The 17,289-nt window shown below is 38.8% G+C and overlaps 1 protein-coding gene across 12 annotated transcripts in view; it reads left to right on the top strand.

Moving 5' to 3' along the window:
• The window catches only part of ARMC8 (armadillo repeat containing 8), a 120,256-nt gene that overhangs the window by 10,171 nt on the left and 92,796 nt on the right, over window positions 1-17,289 (top strand). For 7 of the 12 annotated variants that reach the window (XM_074405856.1, XM_039461799.2, XM_039461800.2 and 4 more), the window contains one exon: window positions 13,110-13,186. The exons of 3 other annotated variants lie outside the window; for them this stretch is intronic. In XM_074405856.1, coding sequence (XP_074261957.1) covers window positions 13,110-13,186 — 77 coding nt within the window. Of the gene's footprint in view, window positions 1-4,949; window positions 4,993-13,109; window positions 13,187-17,289 lie in introns of all 12 variants that reach the window. 2 more of the 12 variants (XM_074405857.1, XM_074405858.1) reach the window with 1 other exon arrangement.

The raw sequence follows: 17,289 nt of genomic DNA, 5'->3' as shown, positions 1-17,289 counted from the left end.
AGCACCATGGATAGCTCCAAGGCAAGGCTATTGCTGCCTCTAAGAATCTGAAGCAAATAAAGCCATTTTTATCAAGAAGGCATCTGGCCTGTCTGGACAATATTATTTCTAAGGTGTGCCATGAAATATGGTACCCAGGATCTCTAAGTAATTACATGACAGCAATTTTGAATAATAATTTCAACTATTCTTATGGGCCAGGACAACACCTCACCCATATCTGAATAGCCTCACTTTGTTGTTAGTCAGGATTGAGAAGTTGACATTTAAATACATCCTAGTGGACTTCTTCGGACATTTTATCGTCTTGGAGGCATATGAATGAACCTCAACCAATCCAGAGGATATCTCAGTCTTTGTAAAACTCCTCACAATTTTTGTAACTTTGCATCTGCTTTCCAGAGATAGTTCTTGCTCTCTTGGACTTTCAGAACATGCGGTTTCACACCATGTGTTCTTAGCTCATTTACTCTATCCGGAGGGATCTTTTCTTGATGCTCAGTTTCGGCATTCTCATCTACAGTGAAGGGTAAATGAATTGAATATAATAGTGAGAAGAAACTAAAAGGGTCTTCTAGACCCAGATAGCTCTTTATGATTTGAACCATACTTTAAAAGGTTTATTCTTTTTTTTTTTTTTTTTTTTGAGATGGAGTTTCGCTCTTGTTAGCCAGGCTGGAGTGCAATGGCACGATCTCGGCTCACCGCAACCTCCGCCTCCTGGGTTCAGGCAATTCTCCTGTCTCAGCCTCCTGAGTAGCTGGGATTACAGGCATGAGCCACCATGCCCAGCTAATTTTTTGTATTTTTAGTAGAGACGGGGTTTCACCTTGTTGACCAAGATGGTCTCGATCTCTTGACCTTGTGATCCACATGCCTCAGCCTCCCAAAGTGCTGGGATTACAGGCTTGAGCCACCGCGCCCGGCCAAAAGGTTTATTCTTTTTTTTTTTTTTTGAGATGGAGTTTCACTCTTGTTACCCAGGCTGGAGTGCAATGGCGTGATCTCGGCTCACCGCAACCTCCGCCTCCTAGGCTCAGGCAATTCTCCTGCCTCAGCCTCCTAAGTAGCTGGGATTACAGGCACGCGGCACCACACCCAGCTAGTTTTTTGTATTTTTAGTAGAGACGGGGTTTCACCGTGTTGACCAGGATGGTCTCGATCTCTCGACCTCGTGATCCACCCGCCTCGGCCTCCCAAAGTGCTGGGATTACAGGCGTGAGCCACCGCACCCGGCCGGTTTATTCTTAAAAGGGTAAACATGATAGTACTTGATTAAAAGCATGAATGCTAAATTACTTTCAGCCTCATGAGCACCAGGCATTTTATGGCAATATTTAATAGTTTATAAGGGCAATACGAATGCATTATCATATTAAAAACTCATTACAGAACCAGAGGAGGCTGAGGCTAGAGGATCACTTGAGTCCGTGAGTTTGAGGCCAACCTAGGCAGCATAGCAAAACCCTGTCTCTAGGGATGGGGGGCAAAAGCCAAACAAATAAAAAACTACCCAAAAAGTAAAGTAAAGGCTGCTCTTCATATGCCCTTTTTTTTTTTCTTTTTTTTTTTGAGACGGAGCTTCGCTCTTGTTACCCAGGCTGGAGTGCAATGGCGCGATCTCAGCTCACCGCAACCTCCACTTCCTGGGCTCAGGCAATTCTCCTGCCTCAGCCTCCTCAGTAGCTGGGATTACAGGCACGCACCACCATGCCCAACTAGTTTTTTGTATTTTTAGTAGAGACGGGGTTTCACCATGTTGACCAGGATGGTCTCGATCTGTTGACCTCGTGATCCACCCGCCTCGGCCTCCCAAAGTGCTGGGATTACAGGCTTGAGCCACTGCGCCCGGCGTTCTTTATATGCCTTTTAATCTAACTGTGCCCTGGCTTTTTTGTTACGAAAAATAAAAATTCCTCTTCGTTCAAATATAAAATCATGGAATCTTCTGCTGAAAGAAACCTGCAGATAATCTTTAGTTCATTCTTGTCTTTTTTTTTTTTTTTTAATGTGGTGATGGGGTTTTTCCATGTTAGTCAGGCTGGTCTCAAACTCCCTACTTCAGGTGATCTGCCTGCCTTAGCCTCCCAAAGTGCTGGGATTACAGGCGTGAGCCACCGCGCCCTGCTGATTCTTGTCATTTTTTATTGAGGAAAACTGGAGAGGCTGGCTTGCCCATTGTAACATAAAGTATCAGAGTCAGATCTCCAAACTCCCACTTTTTAAAAACAAGATTGTGTGTACAGCATTATATTTTAGAGCTTTATTTTTATTTTTTATTTTTTGAGACGGAGTTTCGCTCTTGTTACTCAGGCTGGAGTGCAATGGCGCGATCTCGACTCACCGCAACCTCCGCCTCCTGGGTTCAGGCAATTCTCCTGCCTCAGCCTCCTGAGTAGCTGGGATTACAGGCACGCACCACCATGCCCAGCTAATTTTTTGTATTTTTAGTAGAGACGGGGTTTCACCATGTTGACCAGGATGGTCTCGATCTCTTGACCTCGTGATCCACCCACCTCGGCCTCCCAAAGTGCTGGGATTACAGGCTTGAGCCACCGCGCCCGGCTAGAGCTTTATTTTCATATTTGATAAGCACTGATTAATTTACTTTTTATTTTTAATACATTTTCTTAACATGTGAAGGTTGATTTTTAGTCTTTACTGAGTTCAGGCTTACCTCTTATACAAGTATATTAAATTTAAAGATTACATATTTTAGTTTTTTTGTGATTTTGTTTGTGAAATTAAAGTAGATTTCATTCTGGGAATCTGAGTTGCCATAGTATATGTTACGTTTCTACACTGATGAGGCCAAGATGCACTGTGAAGTAACATTTTATAAAGTTTCTGAAGTTTCTAAAGTTTCTGGAAGCTACAGAGATGCAGAGCTCTGATTAACCTTGGGAGGAAGGATGCAGTGAAACTCGACATACCAAAGAATGAATAAGGATAAAATTGGTTGCAAAAATAGTACATGAGGGGTCTAAAACAAATTGAATGTTTTAAATCTGATCAAGTCCTAATGGGGCTAGAAATTTACCAGTATAAAAAGAACAAAGCAAAATAAAACAAAACCAAAAAGACCTACATCAAAATCTTGGATTTTGAGTAGTATTTGGCATTTTCTTCTAATTTCTTTCTCCTTTTGGAGAAAATTGGAACGTGGGAATTTTGGAGCACGTAAGAAGAACATGATAGCTGTCAGCAAATAAAAGGTCTGTCTTGATAGTGTTTTTCTTTTTTGTTCCAAGTAGAGGCAGATTTTTTTTCTCTCAAAATTAGGAAAGAATTGCCTAACAGTTAGTTTTGTCTAATAGTGAAATTAACTCTGGCTCTTCAGGCAGCAGTTAGGCAGTTGTATTTAATGTTTTGTGTCTTTCATCATTTCATGAGAACGCAGCCAGAACAAAGGGGAAGGCATGTGATTTGAAATTCAAGGACAGTTTAGTAAACTGCTGCTTTGAAAGTATTAGTGTCTAATACTCTGGATTGTGGCAGTCCTAATCTCTCTAGGGACAGGTACAAATACACTAAGTGTCACTGGGCTCTAAAATGAATAATTGAGTCCCAGTGTGGTGGCTCACTTCTGTGATCCCAGCACTTTGGGAGGCAGAGGCGGGCGGATCGCCTAAGGTCAGGAGTTGGAGACCAACCTGACCAACATGGAGAAACTTCATCTCTACTAAAAATACAAAATTAGCCAGGCGTGGTGGTGCATGCCTGTAATCCCGGCTACTTACAAGGCTGAGGCAGGAGAATCACTTGAACCCAGGAGGCGGAAGTTTCGGTGAGCTGAGATCACGCCACTGCTTTACAGCCTGGGCAACAAGAGTGAAACTCTGTCTCAAAAAAAAAAAAAAACAGAATAATTGAGAATTTGTGACTGATCTGAGCAGTGTACTTTTTGGCATTTTAGTAAATTGTTACAGTGACAAAACAAAGTATTGTTTGAACTGAGGGTTTTGGAGGTATCAGAAAATCAAATTTTGGTTTCACATTGTTTTAGGGATAGAAAGAGGTTCTAGGCTCCCAATTGTCTGGACGGTTGAGTTGTTTCAGTTTGTGGTTTCTTAACCCTATCAGACTCATACACTCTTCTTATAACAGATATTTTGTGGCACTTTCTTGGCTATCTTCAGGTGACACTCAATAGATAAGTTAACTGTCCTCACATGTAACTTTTAAAAAGTTGATGTAATGCTGTGGCTGTAATAAAGGAGAAAGATGTAAAACTAATTTATAATATCATTTAAATCTGTAAATACTCAAGTCCTACTATACCAGAAGTAATAACGTAATGGTATGTTCATAAATATACATAGTTTGGTTGTGAATGTGATAGTTACACTGCAGACTGATATAGATATATTGTAATGTTTACTTAAATACAATAAATGGTATTTTTATGTGACTTTCTGAAATGAATGATTTTTGGTAAAGTTCCTGCCAGGACAAAATACAACCTTTCCTTTTTTTTTTTTTTTCTTTTTCTTTTTTTTTTTTTTTGTTTTGAGACAGTTTCACTCTTGTTACCAGGCTGGAGTGCAATAGTGCGATCCCGGATCTCGGCTCACCGCAACCTCCGCCTCCCGGGTTCAGGCAATTCTCCTGCCTCAGCCTCCTGAATAGCTGGGATTACAGGCACATGCCACCATGCTCAGCTAATTTTTTGTATTTTTAGTAGAGACGGGGTTTCACCATGTTGACCGGGATGGTCTCGATCTCTTGACCTCGTGATCCACCCGCCTCGGCCTCCCAAAGTGCTGGGATTACGGGCTTGAGCCACCGCGCCCGGCCATTTTCCATCTTGTTCCTAATTTCAATTATATCTTCAATTTTCTTTTTACATTGTGTTTACTTTTATGATTACACTAAATTACTTTAGTATGGTTACACCTACAACTTTCTTGTTTACATGGTGTTTCCTTTCTGTGCTCTGAAACCCTGAGGGCAAGGAACTGCATTTACATCTAGCACCTGGCATAATTCCTGGTAAGTTAATGATACAAGTTGAATTTCATTTAAAATTGAATTTTTGTAGAGTTCAAACATCCTATTTTTGTGTTTGTGTTTCTTTCATCTCTCCCGAAACCAGGATTTTCTCTCACAGTGCGGAATTATGAAGTTTTATCTTGAAGTTCTTAGCAGTTTGTGGACTAATTGACATATTAAATTTTGATTAGCAATCACTGGTTTAAACACTAGTTTCTTCTGGGGTCAGAATACCTCATTGGGAATTGTAATGCTGTTTTAATTTCTAAAGACAAATGAATTAAATGAATACATAGATAGGAAAATGCTTTGTAAACTAGAACATACTAAACAAGTATATTTGTTTTTTGCTAAATATAGTATTTAGCTTAGTTTGAAAGTAAGCTGCTGTCAGTTGAGGTTGGGTATCTTTGAATAAGTTAGCTTTAACCGTGAATATGAATAACTGAGAGGGCTATTAGTACACTTGTCAAAGCAAATTACCCTCTTTGTACAGACATAGAATTACTCTGAAAGGCTGTATTTGCAGGATACTTTTACAGTTTACAAGGGGTTTTCTGTGTGATATCTTACTTAAGTCACACTCTGAGACATGATAACATAATCATTTTATAATTGAAGAAACGGTCTCAAATTTTACTTTTTTCCAAAGTTGCATAGCTAGTAAGTGGTGAAACAAAATTCATACCTAAGTCTTCAAATGCCAAATTATTTGTTATTTCTACTACATGATGTTTGAATAGGTTAGAAATAAAGAACAGTATATTTTAATAAAATATACACAGAGCAAGACTATTGAAATAAAATGTTTGGTATTTTTCTAATCGCCTTCACATTTTTATTCTTCATTGTCTAATAAACTTGTAATTTTACCCTAAAACTTGTTGAAACTTACTTTTCCTGTTTTTTGAGTTTAATCCTATTCATGACAAGCCTGGGGTTTTCCTGAATTTTTTTTTTTCAAAAGGCAATGGTTTAAATTCACCATAGTCCTGGATAGTTTATTCAGAGGGACAATCAGAGCCTGTTCTAGCTTGCCTTTTTAGGACGTCTGACCAGTTTCTTGAGCTATCTATAAGTTTTTCCACTTTTCTTTTGGACTGTTAAAGACAAAGATGTGATTATACAGCTTATTGTTTCCAACAGTCTTATTTTATGCATATTATTCTGTGACAGTTATTAATGATGCTCTCTTTCACTCTTAAAATTCTCCTGGCCTGTAAGTCATTTATTGCTGTGTAACAAATTGCCCCAAAACTTAGCTGATTAAAAAAACATTTAATATCTCAGTTTCTGTAGGTTAGTAATACACGTGTGGCCTAGTTGGTTCCTCTGGCCCAAGATCTCTTATGTGATTGCAGTCAGGGTGTCAGGAAGAGCCACAGTGTCATCTGAAGGCTCAGTTCAGGGAGAATTCAATTCTAAGCTTACTCATGTGGTTGTTGGCAGGTTTTAGTTTTATGCCATGTGGGCCTCTCCACAGGGCAACTCCACAGCCTGACAACTAGTTTCTGTTAGAGAAAAAGGGAGTGGGGCAGGGAGAACTTGGAAGTTTCTAAAATGGCATCTTACTACCTCTGCTGCATTCCATTTGCTACTTACTAGATCCAGTCCTCACTTAAGGCCAGGCATTGCACAAGGGCATGCATACCAGGAGGTGGGGATCATTGGGGCCTATCACAGACAATCACCTTAATAAAAGGAAAATTGCTTCCACATAATACTTTTCCACAATGGAATGCAACTCTTTACCTGTTGCTGTTTTTTGTTTTCCTGAATAAATTTACTTCAAACTTCTCCCCAGCTGTCTTATTCGTGGCTGCTTCTGTACATTTAATTGTAGCTGGTGAAAAACACAGCCATGCTGATGGGTTTCCTGTTAAATTTATAATCACAAGCCTCAGTAAGCCACTTAGTGCTCTCTGGCAGTCCTAGTACATTTTCCTGGCCCATTCAGTGTCTTATTCCTTCTCCTCTTTCTTCAGACCACTCACATTTCTTCATCTATTTTTATTTTCCCAAAGTAGAAGGAATCTGAAGAGAACTTTCACAAGCTTTCACCACCATATCCCCCCAGGCTGGAGTGCAGTGGCGCGATCTTGGCTCACTGCAACCTCCGCCTCCCAGGTTCAAGCAATTCTCATGCCTCAGCCTCCTGAGTAACTGGAATTACAGGCACCCGGCGTTACTCCCGGCTATACTTCCCTCTTGTTATTGTACTTACACATGCTCTACTTGACTGGTAAGTCCCATTCTCCCTCATCTGTTCATGAACATTGTTTCACTTCTCCCCCTCCTCATGCAGCATCAGATTTTCTTCTCTGTCAAAAAATTTCCAGCAATGAATAAGCAAGCTCTAATTTATACCATCTTAAAAAATAGAATCTCTCCTGACTCTGCCTCTCCCTCTATCTGCTGTTTTTTTACTCCCCTTTACAGTGAAAAGTCTTGAAAGAATTGTCTATACTTATTTTTTCTGCTTTTTCTGTTTCCACTTTTCCCTGCTTTTTCTGTTTCCACTTTTCCCGTTCTCTCTCTCTCTCTCTCTCTTTTTTGAGATGAAAACTTGCTCTGTCACCTAGGCTGGAGTGCAGTGGCACTATCTTGGCTCATTGCAACCTTTGCCTCCCAGGTTCAAGCGATTATCCTGCATCAGCCTCCTGAGTAGCTGGGACTAGAGGCATGTGCCGCCACACCCGGCTAATTTTTGTATTTTTAGTAGAGATGGGGTTTCACCATGTTGACCAGGCTGGTCTCGAACTCCTGACCTCAGGTAATCCGTTTACCTCTGCCTCCCAAAGTGCTGGGATTACAGACATGAGCCACCGCGTTCAGGCCCCCCCCCCCCACCCATTTTCTCTTAAACCCTCACCAAGTGGGCTTTGGCCCTACTTTATTGCTGCTGTCAAGATCAGTGAACACCTCCATGTTCCTAAATCCAAACGTCAGATCTTAATTATCATCTTAGCTACACATCACTAGGATTTGACATAGTTGGTTACTCCCCTTTTGAAACATTCCCTTGCTTCAACATTCTGGATTTCTTCACTCTACACTGGCTGCTTGTTTGACTACTGCAGAGCATAGTCTTCAGGTCTTGCGGTATCCAGGATCACTGTCTTAGTTAATTAATTTCATAATATGCCGACAACTTCTGATTTACATGTCTAGCCCACAACTTTTTCCTAAACTCTAGGCTTACATGTCCAACTTGACATCCTCATTTGGATGTCTAATAGGATTCTCAATTCTAACATGTGCACAACTGAACTTTTGATCTTCCCACTCAAATCCAAATCTCCTACAGTCTTCCTCATCTCATTAACTGGCAACTCAGTCTCAGTCTTTTTATGTGCTCGGAGAAATAAGTGTTATCCTTGGCTCCTTTCTTCTCTCATACCCCACATCGAGCCTAACAGCATATCCATTTTATAATTTCAGCATTTATCTGGAATCCGAGTACATCTTCCATGATGTTTGGTCTAGTCCATGCTACCATTGTCTATGAAATAATCGCATTTCTGATGATGGAAATAACTTCCTTCCTAGTCTCCCTACTTTTGGCTTGTGTCCCGTCTCCTTCTCCACACGTCTGTTCCTAAATTGCAATCGGAGTGATTTTTTTTTTCTTCTTTTTTTTAATTTTAATTTTTTTTTTATTTTTAAACATGGGGTTTCACCATGATGGCCAGGCTGGTCTTGAACTCCTGACCTCAGGTGATCCACCCACCTCGGCCTCCCAAAGTGCTAGGATTATAGGCATGAGCCACCATGCCCAGCCGTGATTCTTTAAAAATATAAGTCAGGGCTGGGTATTGTGGCTTACGCCTCTAATCCCAGTACTTTGGGAGGCCAAGGTGGGAGGATCACTTCAGCCCAGGAATTTGATATCAGCCTGGGCAACAAAGTTCAGACCTCATCTCTACTAAAAATAAAACGTAAGTACACACATAAGTCAGTTCATGTCTCTATTTCCCAAAACCCTCTAATGGCTTCCCTTCTTGAAGCATAAAAATCAAAATCCTAACAATGACCAACAAAGCTCTATACCAGTGGAAAAATGCAAGGCACATATATAATTTAAAATTTTCTAGCAGCCACTAGCTGTCCAAAGTATAAAGGAAACAAGTGAAGTTGATTTTAATGTTATTTAAACCAGTAAAGCAAAATATTATTTCAGCATATAATCTGTGTAGTAAGTTATTAATGAAATTAGTTTCAAAAATGGCAACTCTTGAATATCTGGTGTGTAGTTTATACAATTTGGATGCTAAGTTTTTAGCATGAAATACTTGATTCATACTTAGGTGTCATGACATTTATAATTGAAAATATAGACTCATACCCAAGTAGTTCCCAATCATTCTTAAAAGTTTTGAACTAACTGAATCCCGTATTGATTTCTTAATTTTAAAGTTTAAAACATTAACAAAATTTACTTCGTAGTCACATTTCAAATTTCAAATGCCATATGAGGCTAGTGGCTGGCTTACTGGGCAGCAGCTCTTTACCATCTGGCCCCTGTTCTCTGACCTCATCTCCTGCTGATTTCTCCTTTGCTCATTCTGCTACAGCTATAATGGCCTCCTAGTCTTTGATTATGGCAGATACTTCCCATTTTAGGACATTTATATTTGCTGTTCTTTTTGCCTAAAAAAAAACTCTACCCTTAGATGAGTGCATAGTCTCTGCTCCTTCACCTTCTTCAAGACTTTGTTCAAGTATGACTTTTCTTTTTTCTTTTTTTGAGACAAAATCTCACTCTGTCACCCAGGCTAGTGTATGGTGGCATGATCTCAGCTCACTGCAACCTCCACCTCCCAAATTCAAGCGATTCTTCTGCCTCAGCTTCCTGAGTAGCTGGGACTACAGGTATGTGCCACCACACCCAGCTAATTTTTTTTTTTCTTTTTTTTTTTTTGTATTTTTAGTAGAGATGGGGTTTCATCATATTGCCCAGCTTGGTCTTGAACTCTTGACCTCATGATCCACCTGCCTCAACCTCCTAAAGTGTTGGGATTACAGGGGTGAGCCACTGTGCCCATCCCAAATGTCACCTTTTTAGATGTTCTTTCTCTTATCAACCCATTTTAGTATCTGTACAAATTGCCTTCTCTTCCTAGCTCTTACATTTCTAGCCTGCCTTCTGAAAGGAGAGAGAAGAGGACTGGGAGGGGAGAGGTGACCTGATCTAAAAGGGAAAGCAGTGAAATACCAGAATTGTCCTATACAGATGAATGAATACATTAGGTGAAAGTATAGAGTAAAATAATGTTGAATAAGTGATCATATCCCTTCAGCTTGCTTGCTGTCTGAGCAGCTTATAGGATTATTTTTGTGTGTACATGACAACCCTTTATAGATTGTAAGTTTCCTAAATGCAAGGCTCTGCTTTAATGTCCTCTTAGACCTTCTTTGGCATTTAGCGTATAACTTTGACCAAAAGGCAGTGTGAAATCTCCAATTATGAGCCACTTATTGGTTAGCGTTTTGTGTTTTACATTCTGTGGTTGCCTCTCTATCCTGTTTTCAGTGCCAGCAACTAGTATACTTGCTGATCATTTACTTGTGTTGGCTTCACATGTCGCATGGCTATGATTGTGACATTGACTCTTTCTCTCTTTGCTTGTCCGTTCTGGTACGCTCTTACTCATTTTCCAAAGCCAACTCCAGAAAGAAGCCTTCCCTGATTCTCCCAGTTTACAAACGCCCTCCTTAGTGCTGCCTTTTTGTTGTGTATACCGTAATTCTTATATTCTAATAGGGAAATAATCATGTGAACACGGTAACAATATGAATTCTTGAGAACAGGGACTGTGTGTTACTAAATTTTTCTTTATTAAAGATAAATTTATTTGTAATGCTTTCCTCAGTGCCTTGTTTAGGTACTCAGTGCATGTTATATTGAATGAACCTGCCACAGAGCAGTAAAGAGAGTTGCTATTAATAAGGGAATTTTATGTTAAGATACACGTCATTGACAGGTGAGAGATTTGGAGCTATAGAGAGTAAAGGTAGAGAAAACAGGAAAATCAAAATCAATCTCTGGATAGGAAGGTCTTAGGTACTTAGAAGAACTTACTATGTTAGAAAGCCCAGAAAATCTGTAGTTAAATGGAGTGACAAAACTTACCTGTTTGTATTATAGTAATGCTTTTTTCAGTTCTGCTCTAGCTTTTGCTCTTCATATATTGTTTCTCGATATGTTTGTACAGCTATTTGTGTCTTTATTTTACATTTGATGATCTGACAAATGGGTAACGATCATGAGAAGCCTCAATTTGTAAACCGAGGGAGTGGGCAGATTATTGTTGAGAGTGCTTCTAACTCTGTGATCCTCTTATTTTGAGGAAAACAGATTCTGTTAGCCGGTGCTTTAATGGTACCCTCGTGAGCACAAGAATTTTAATCACTTTTGCTTCTTTGTTCCACTGTTTATTCTTTACAAATGAAGTGCATGCTAAAAGCAAGCATTTGAGCTGGATGTAGTGGCATACATCTGTAGTTAAGTTACTTGGGAGGCTGAGATGGAAGGATTCTTTGAACCCAGGAGTTGGAGACAAGCCTGGCCAACATGGTGAAACCTTGTCTCTACCAAAAATACAAAAATTAGCTGGGTTTGGTGGTGTGCACCTATAATCCCAGCTACTTGGGAAGCTGAGGCAGGAGAATTGCTTGAACCCAGGAGATGGAGGTTGCAGTGAGCCAAGATAGCACCACTGCACTCCAGCCTGGACGACAGAGTGAGACTTCATCTTGGAAAAAAAGAAAATATATGTTTACTTAGTTAACTATATTATCAGAAAACTAGAGTTTGTGTAGTTCTCCAGAGTTAATTTTTGGTGGCTTAAAAGTTTAAGCTGGCACTGTACCTTGGTGATTAACTCCTTTACTGATTTGGAGTTCAGAGTAAATTGGAAAAGTTATTTCTTCTTCCCTATAATAATTTATTGCTAATGGTGTGGGGGAGTAGTATATAAAGATATTTTAGCAGGCATCGGAAAAAACAAGCAGGGGACGAAACTTTTTCTCTGATTCTTAAATACGGATTATTTGTTTTAAATAATGTTAAGCATCAAAAATTAAATATTAAAAAAGGGTTATCCTCCAAAATAAGTATTACGAGAAATAACATAATAGAACAGACTCCACAATACAAATGAAAAGGAGGTAAGTGTTTCCCCTTTGTATTCTTTCTAATTTTACCCGCCCTTATCCAGTTCAGTTGAGACAGCTTGGTGGCCTACAAATCACCTTAATTTGTAATTGTTTTCCTTCACAGAAAGTGTGACAATTTCTTTCTTTCTTTCTTTATACTTCTGCCCCTAGCAGTGCAGCTCCTCTATGTTAGTCTAAGGGTTTTCTCTTTTACCTAGGCTACCCCTTACAGACTATTTCTTGAAGCCCTTACTCTTCTCCCTGGCTGAGAGCCAGATTTTTGTCCTTCAGTGTGTGCTAAATTACAGAAGTAACATTCCTGTCTATTAATCACACATATGTGACATCCAGCAGTTAATGAATAAACTTAGCTTGCTGTTAAGTATATATGCTAATGTATACGCCTAGGTCTTCTGTTGGCAAAACTTGCAGAGCTCACCACAAAGGTCCCACTGTCTAGCTATGTGTTTAGTGAGAACTAAGTGTCTTCTTTCTTCTCTTACTGTTTATCTTTATCATGAGCTTTTTTCAGGCTAATTTAATAAAATATTTACCAAAAATATACTTAATATCTTCCTGAAGATTCTTTTGAATAAACAGTTATGTGCTTTGTAATTATGTTGATTTTCTAAACACTCCTGCTAGTTTCAAGACTTAGTAAAATGTGTAGTATACCATGGACATTCTTACTTTTGAAATTGGGCATTCTTAGAAGAAAAATACTGATCTTTGACATCTTGAACTGAACACTACAGTTTCCCATTATTTTGATACCCGAGAGAGAAAAGTCATTTGCTTAAGTATTTCATATCATAAGGAGGCAAAATTAAGTATTTAATAGAAATTTTAATGCATCTACCTTAAGTTAAATTATCTAGTCACTTGATATTGTGGGTGATGCTGTGAATTTGTGATTTGCATGGCTTCAGATGTCATAATTTTTCCCCCCCACTTTCTAGGAAGTAACAGCTAGCAGTCGCCACTATGTTGACAGGCTATTTGACCCTGATCCCCAGAAAGTTCTACAAGGTGTCATGTAAGTAGTATTTAAGAGTCTATCAAAAAGTTGTTTGTTTTCATGTTTTAATCTGCCAAATATTTTAATTTTGAAAATACAGGATTATACCTTTTTTCTTTCATTTGGCTTTTTTCTAGAAAGACTGACATTCATAACGTTTTGTATTTTACTGTAAAGAATTGTCTTTTCAATAGTTGTTAACAGACATGGTTAGCTTCATTTTTTATAGAACACTTGTTTCACATTAAAAAAAAACGTTTTCTTTGGAGAATGCTTTTGCTTCTTTAGTATCCACAAAAGCAGGAGAATAAGATTGATGGTTTTTCATAATTGGAACACAGTGAAATAATAGATCAGTAGGGTTTTTTGTTTTGTTTTTGGTTAACTCATTAACTGTCACCAAGATTGATTTTCCTATTGATGTTTTAAATTTAGAGAGCTGTCAAAATTTAAACAGATTCTTAATAACTTAAATGCCTTTTTTTCCTCCAAAATTTCATGTTTAATGAGAGGAAACATTTTAAAGCAATATACCGGAAGTAATTATGCTCTTAAAAAATTAAGAGGAGCAAATAGGATAAGATTTCAGAAGATTTATTCCCTTTCCTTTTGAGTTTCAGATTATCATACTCTAAGCACATTAGTTCTAAGGAGGAAGGACTAGACTAAGGCTCATCACGGGGTTGGGAAATGTGAAGGATCCACAGGTCTGAACTATGTCTGTGCGAAGAAGGATACAAAAAAGGGTCGAGATACATTTGAGTAATGGTGAGGGCACCTAAAGAGGGACACCTCTTCTTTTTCTCTGATCCCATAAACGTTGTCAGCCAAATAGTACTTTAACTTGTGCTCAGCCGTGGCAAGGCTAGGATGCTGTGTTTATACAAGTTTCTTCAGACTGTAGTTCTTAAAGCCTCTCTCTCCAAAGGCATTGTAGGAAGGATGCTTTGGAGTTGTGAATTTATAAAGAGAGGTAAGATAAAATTGCTCTAAAACTGCTTGACTATTCAAGTTTAGCTGGAAGGGATGGTGAGAAGCTAGTTAGGATCTTCCTGAGATACTTGACACTTATTTTGACATTGTCTGGGTTTACAAAAAACGATATTTCTGGCTTTCTCATTTTGTTAACTTTGCCTTTGTCCTCCTAAGTAGGAGACTTTATAATTATTTAATCGCTCCTTTTTTTTTTTTTTTTTTTTTTGAGACGGAGTTTCGCTCGTTACCCAGGCTGAAGTGCAATGGCGCGATCTCGGCTCACCGCAACCTCCGCCTCCTGGGTTCAAGCAATTCTCCTGCCTCAGCCTCCTGAGTAGCTGGGATTACAGGCAAGCGCCACCATGCCCAGCTACTTTTTTGTATTTTTAGTAGAGACGGGGTTTCACCATGTTGACCAGGATGATCTCGATCTCTCGACCTCGTGATCCACCCACCTCGGCCTCCCAAAGTGCTGGGATTACAGGCTTGAGCCACCGCGCCCGGCCCTTAATCACTCCTTTTAAGACTAGTTTAATTATTACCAGGAAAAATGGCTTATTAAATTCATACATTAAATAAATCAGTTTGGGTTGTACCTACACTCACAAAGTAGTCAAGGGGGCACGTTTAGCTTAACATTCTTCCTTAGACAGATAGTCTCCATACATAGCCAGATAGCTCTGGATGTAGATAATTCTAAATGTTACTTAAAATTTCTCAATAAATGGTTGAGAATGTTAGACTTAAGTGTTCAATAAATAATTATAAAATATGATGCTATTACTGCTACTATGTTTAGGAGAAAGCTAAATTTAGTAATCAAGGATTCTGTGTGATAGACTTGTAGAGTTCTATCTAAGTAGCTGATTCAAATGTTGTCACTTTGAGAAATTTTTTACTTACCAAAGAACACTGTAGTTTCTCAAAAATTGATAAAATATCAAATAAATGATAAAAGAAAAATCGGAAAGACAGAATTACAACCAAGAAGCTAAAATGTAGTTTGATAGCCTTAGTGTTTTTTGAAAAACTACCTGTCTAAGACCTAATTAGCTGTCAGCTAGGCATAAAGAAATGTTTGTATGAAGGAATGATATAGTAGAAAGAGCGTGGGCTTTGGAGTTGGACAGTAATAGGTTGAAATCCTGATTCTGACATTTTCTAGTATGGTTCCTTTCTGCCTGTGCTTGGACAAGTTTTAATGTGCTTGGACATTTTCTAGTATGGTTCCTTTCTGCCTGTGCCTGGACAAGCCTCAATTTCATCGTCTGTAAAGATAAGATAACACTGTCCCTCTTGCCAGGTTGATGTGAGAATTAAGTCAGAATTATAAAATTCGATGTCTGATGCGTTGTAGATCAATTGGCACTTACGTGGTTAGTTGTTATGAACCCCAGTGTAAAGCAACTTGAAAAATAAGATAATTGTCCTCAAAGAAGAGAAAGGGGGGAAAAAACTGAGAAGACAGCTCAAACTAATAGAGAAGAGAGAGGGGGGCTAAAATTCGTGACTCAGGCAAGAGAATGTGAGTGATAACACATTCTAGCAAACATGATTGCTACTTAAAATACTAAAATCTGTTTCTATAGTTTGAAGGGTACAGATCACCCAACATTTTTTTACTTTATCTCAGCATAGTACTGATCTTATGGGGATATGTGTAGTGTGATTTGATAAAGCTTCCTTTTCTCCAGATAGAAATATTATTCTTCCTGACTGACTTCTTTCTGGAACTTCGGCACTGTCTGAAAATAAATTGTATGTGGTCAAGAGAATAACGAGTGAATTACTTTTAACATTATCTGTTTTTAAGTAATCTTGTTTAATATAATATGGATAGAAAAAGGGAATGAAATGATATTTAGAAAAAGAGAGTTGACCAATTCTTCATTTTTTTTTTTTTTTGAGACAGAGTTTTGCTCGTTACCCAGGCTGGAGTGCAATGGCGCGATCTCGGCTCACCGCAACCTCCGCCTCCTGGGTTCAGGCAATTCTCCCGCCTCAGCCTCCTGAGTAGCTGGGATTACAGGCATGCGCCACGATGCCCAGCTGATTTTTTGTATTCTTAGTAGAGACGGGGTCTCGATCTCTTGACCTTGTGTTCCACCCGCCTCGGCCTCCCAAAGTGCTGGGATTACAGGCTTGAGCCACCGCGCCCATTTTTTTTTTTAATACACATCACAGTCATTACTGTGTTGCACAGAGACCACTACCAGACCAAAATAGGCAGGTAGAAAGATGGCCACAGAGTATAAACAACCAAAGGTAGCCTATTAATTTTAGGGAAGGAAAAGGTAGAGGCTGAAATAGCATTAAATCCAAAATATTTAATTGGAGGAACATAAAATAATTGACAAAAATTGTAGCTTTGACTACAAGCCAACCAGAGTATTATCATTTTTCTGGCTATATTATGTTTGATTTTTCTCAATAAATGTTGTGAACATATACCAGGCATAGTGCAAGGCACCTGTAGTACTAATTGCTTGGGAGGCTGAGGCGGGAAGATTCCTTGAGCCTAGGAGTTCAGTACACAGTGAGACCCTCTCTTGAAGACAAATAAGATTGTGAACATGTATAACATACTAGCAGGAAAAAACAGAACCAAATTAAAGATGAATAATGAGTCTTCATCATAGTCTACAACTAATCTACTAGCTGAGTTAGAGCTCCACCCTTAAATATGAGGAGCTTCTTTGTAGAAAGCCCACATCACAGTGGACCGTTTTACCTAGTCAGTGAATATACCTTGTTGAAAGATAACATTAAGTATCAGAACTGCTTAACTTTCAGTTGTTGAAGAATGGGGAGTTACCTAGAGATAACTTTGTTAAGTAGTAAAATAGCATAAACTAGAATGGTCCTGTTTTATAAAAAGTTTAAATACAAAATCAGGTCCTTTTATCGAAAAAAGCAAAACTTCATATGTATAACTGGATAGACGATCATTAAGTACGGAGTAAGATATTAGCCAAGAGAAGAGGAAAGTCACTGTATAGGTCATAAACTATAAGCCTTTGAAACTGCAACAGAGAGTAGATATGTCAGTTAAACTATGTTGCATTGCAAATTATGAGCTTACTGTAGTATGGAGATCTGCATGTGACTTTAAAAAAAATTTCAGGACATTTTTTGGTGAAGTTACA

The sequence above is a fragment of the Saimiri boliviensis genome, chromosome 9 (genome assembly GCF_048565385.1).
Source record: "Saimiri boliviensis isolate mSaiBol1 chromosome 9, mSaiBol1.pri, whole genome shotgun sequence".
Lineage (NCBI taxonomy): Eukaryota > Metazoa > Chordata > Mammalia > Primates > Cebidae > Saimiri > Saimiri boliviensis.
Note: the sequence above shows the minus strand (reverse complement) of the source record. Positions and strands in the feature narration are given on the sequence as shown.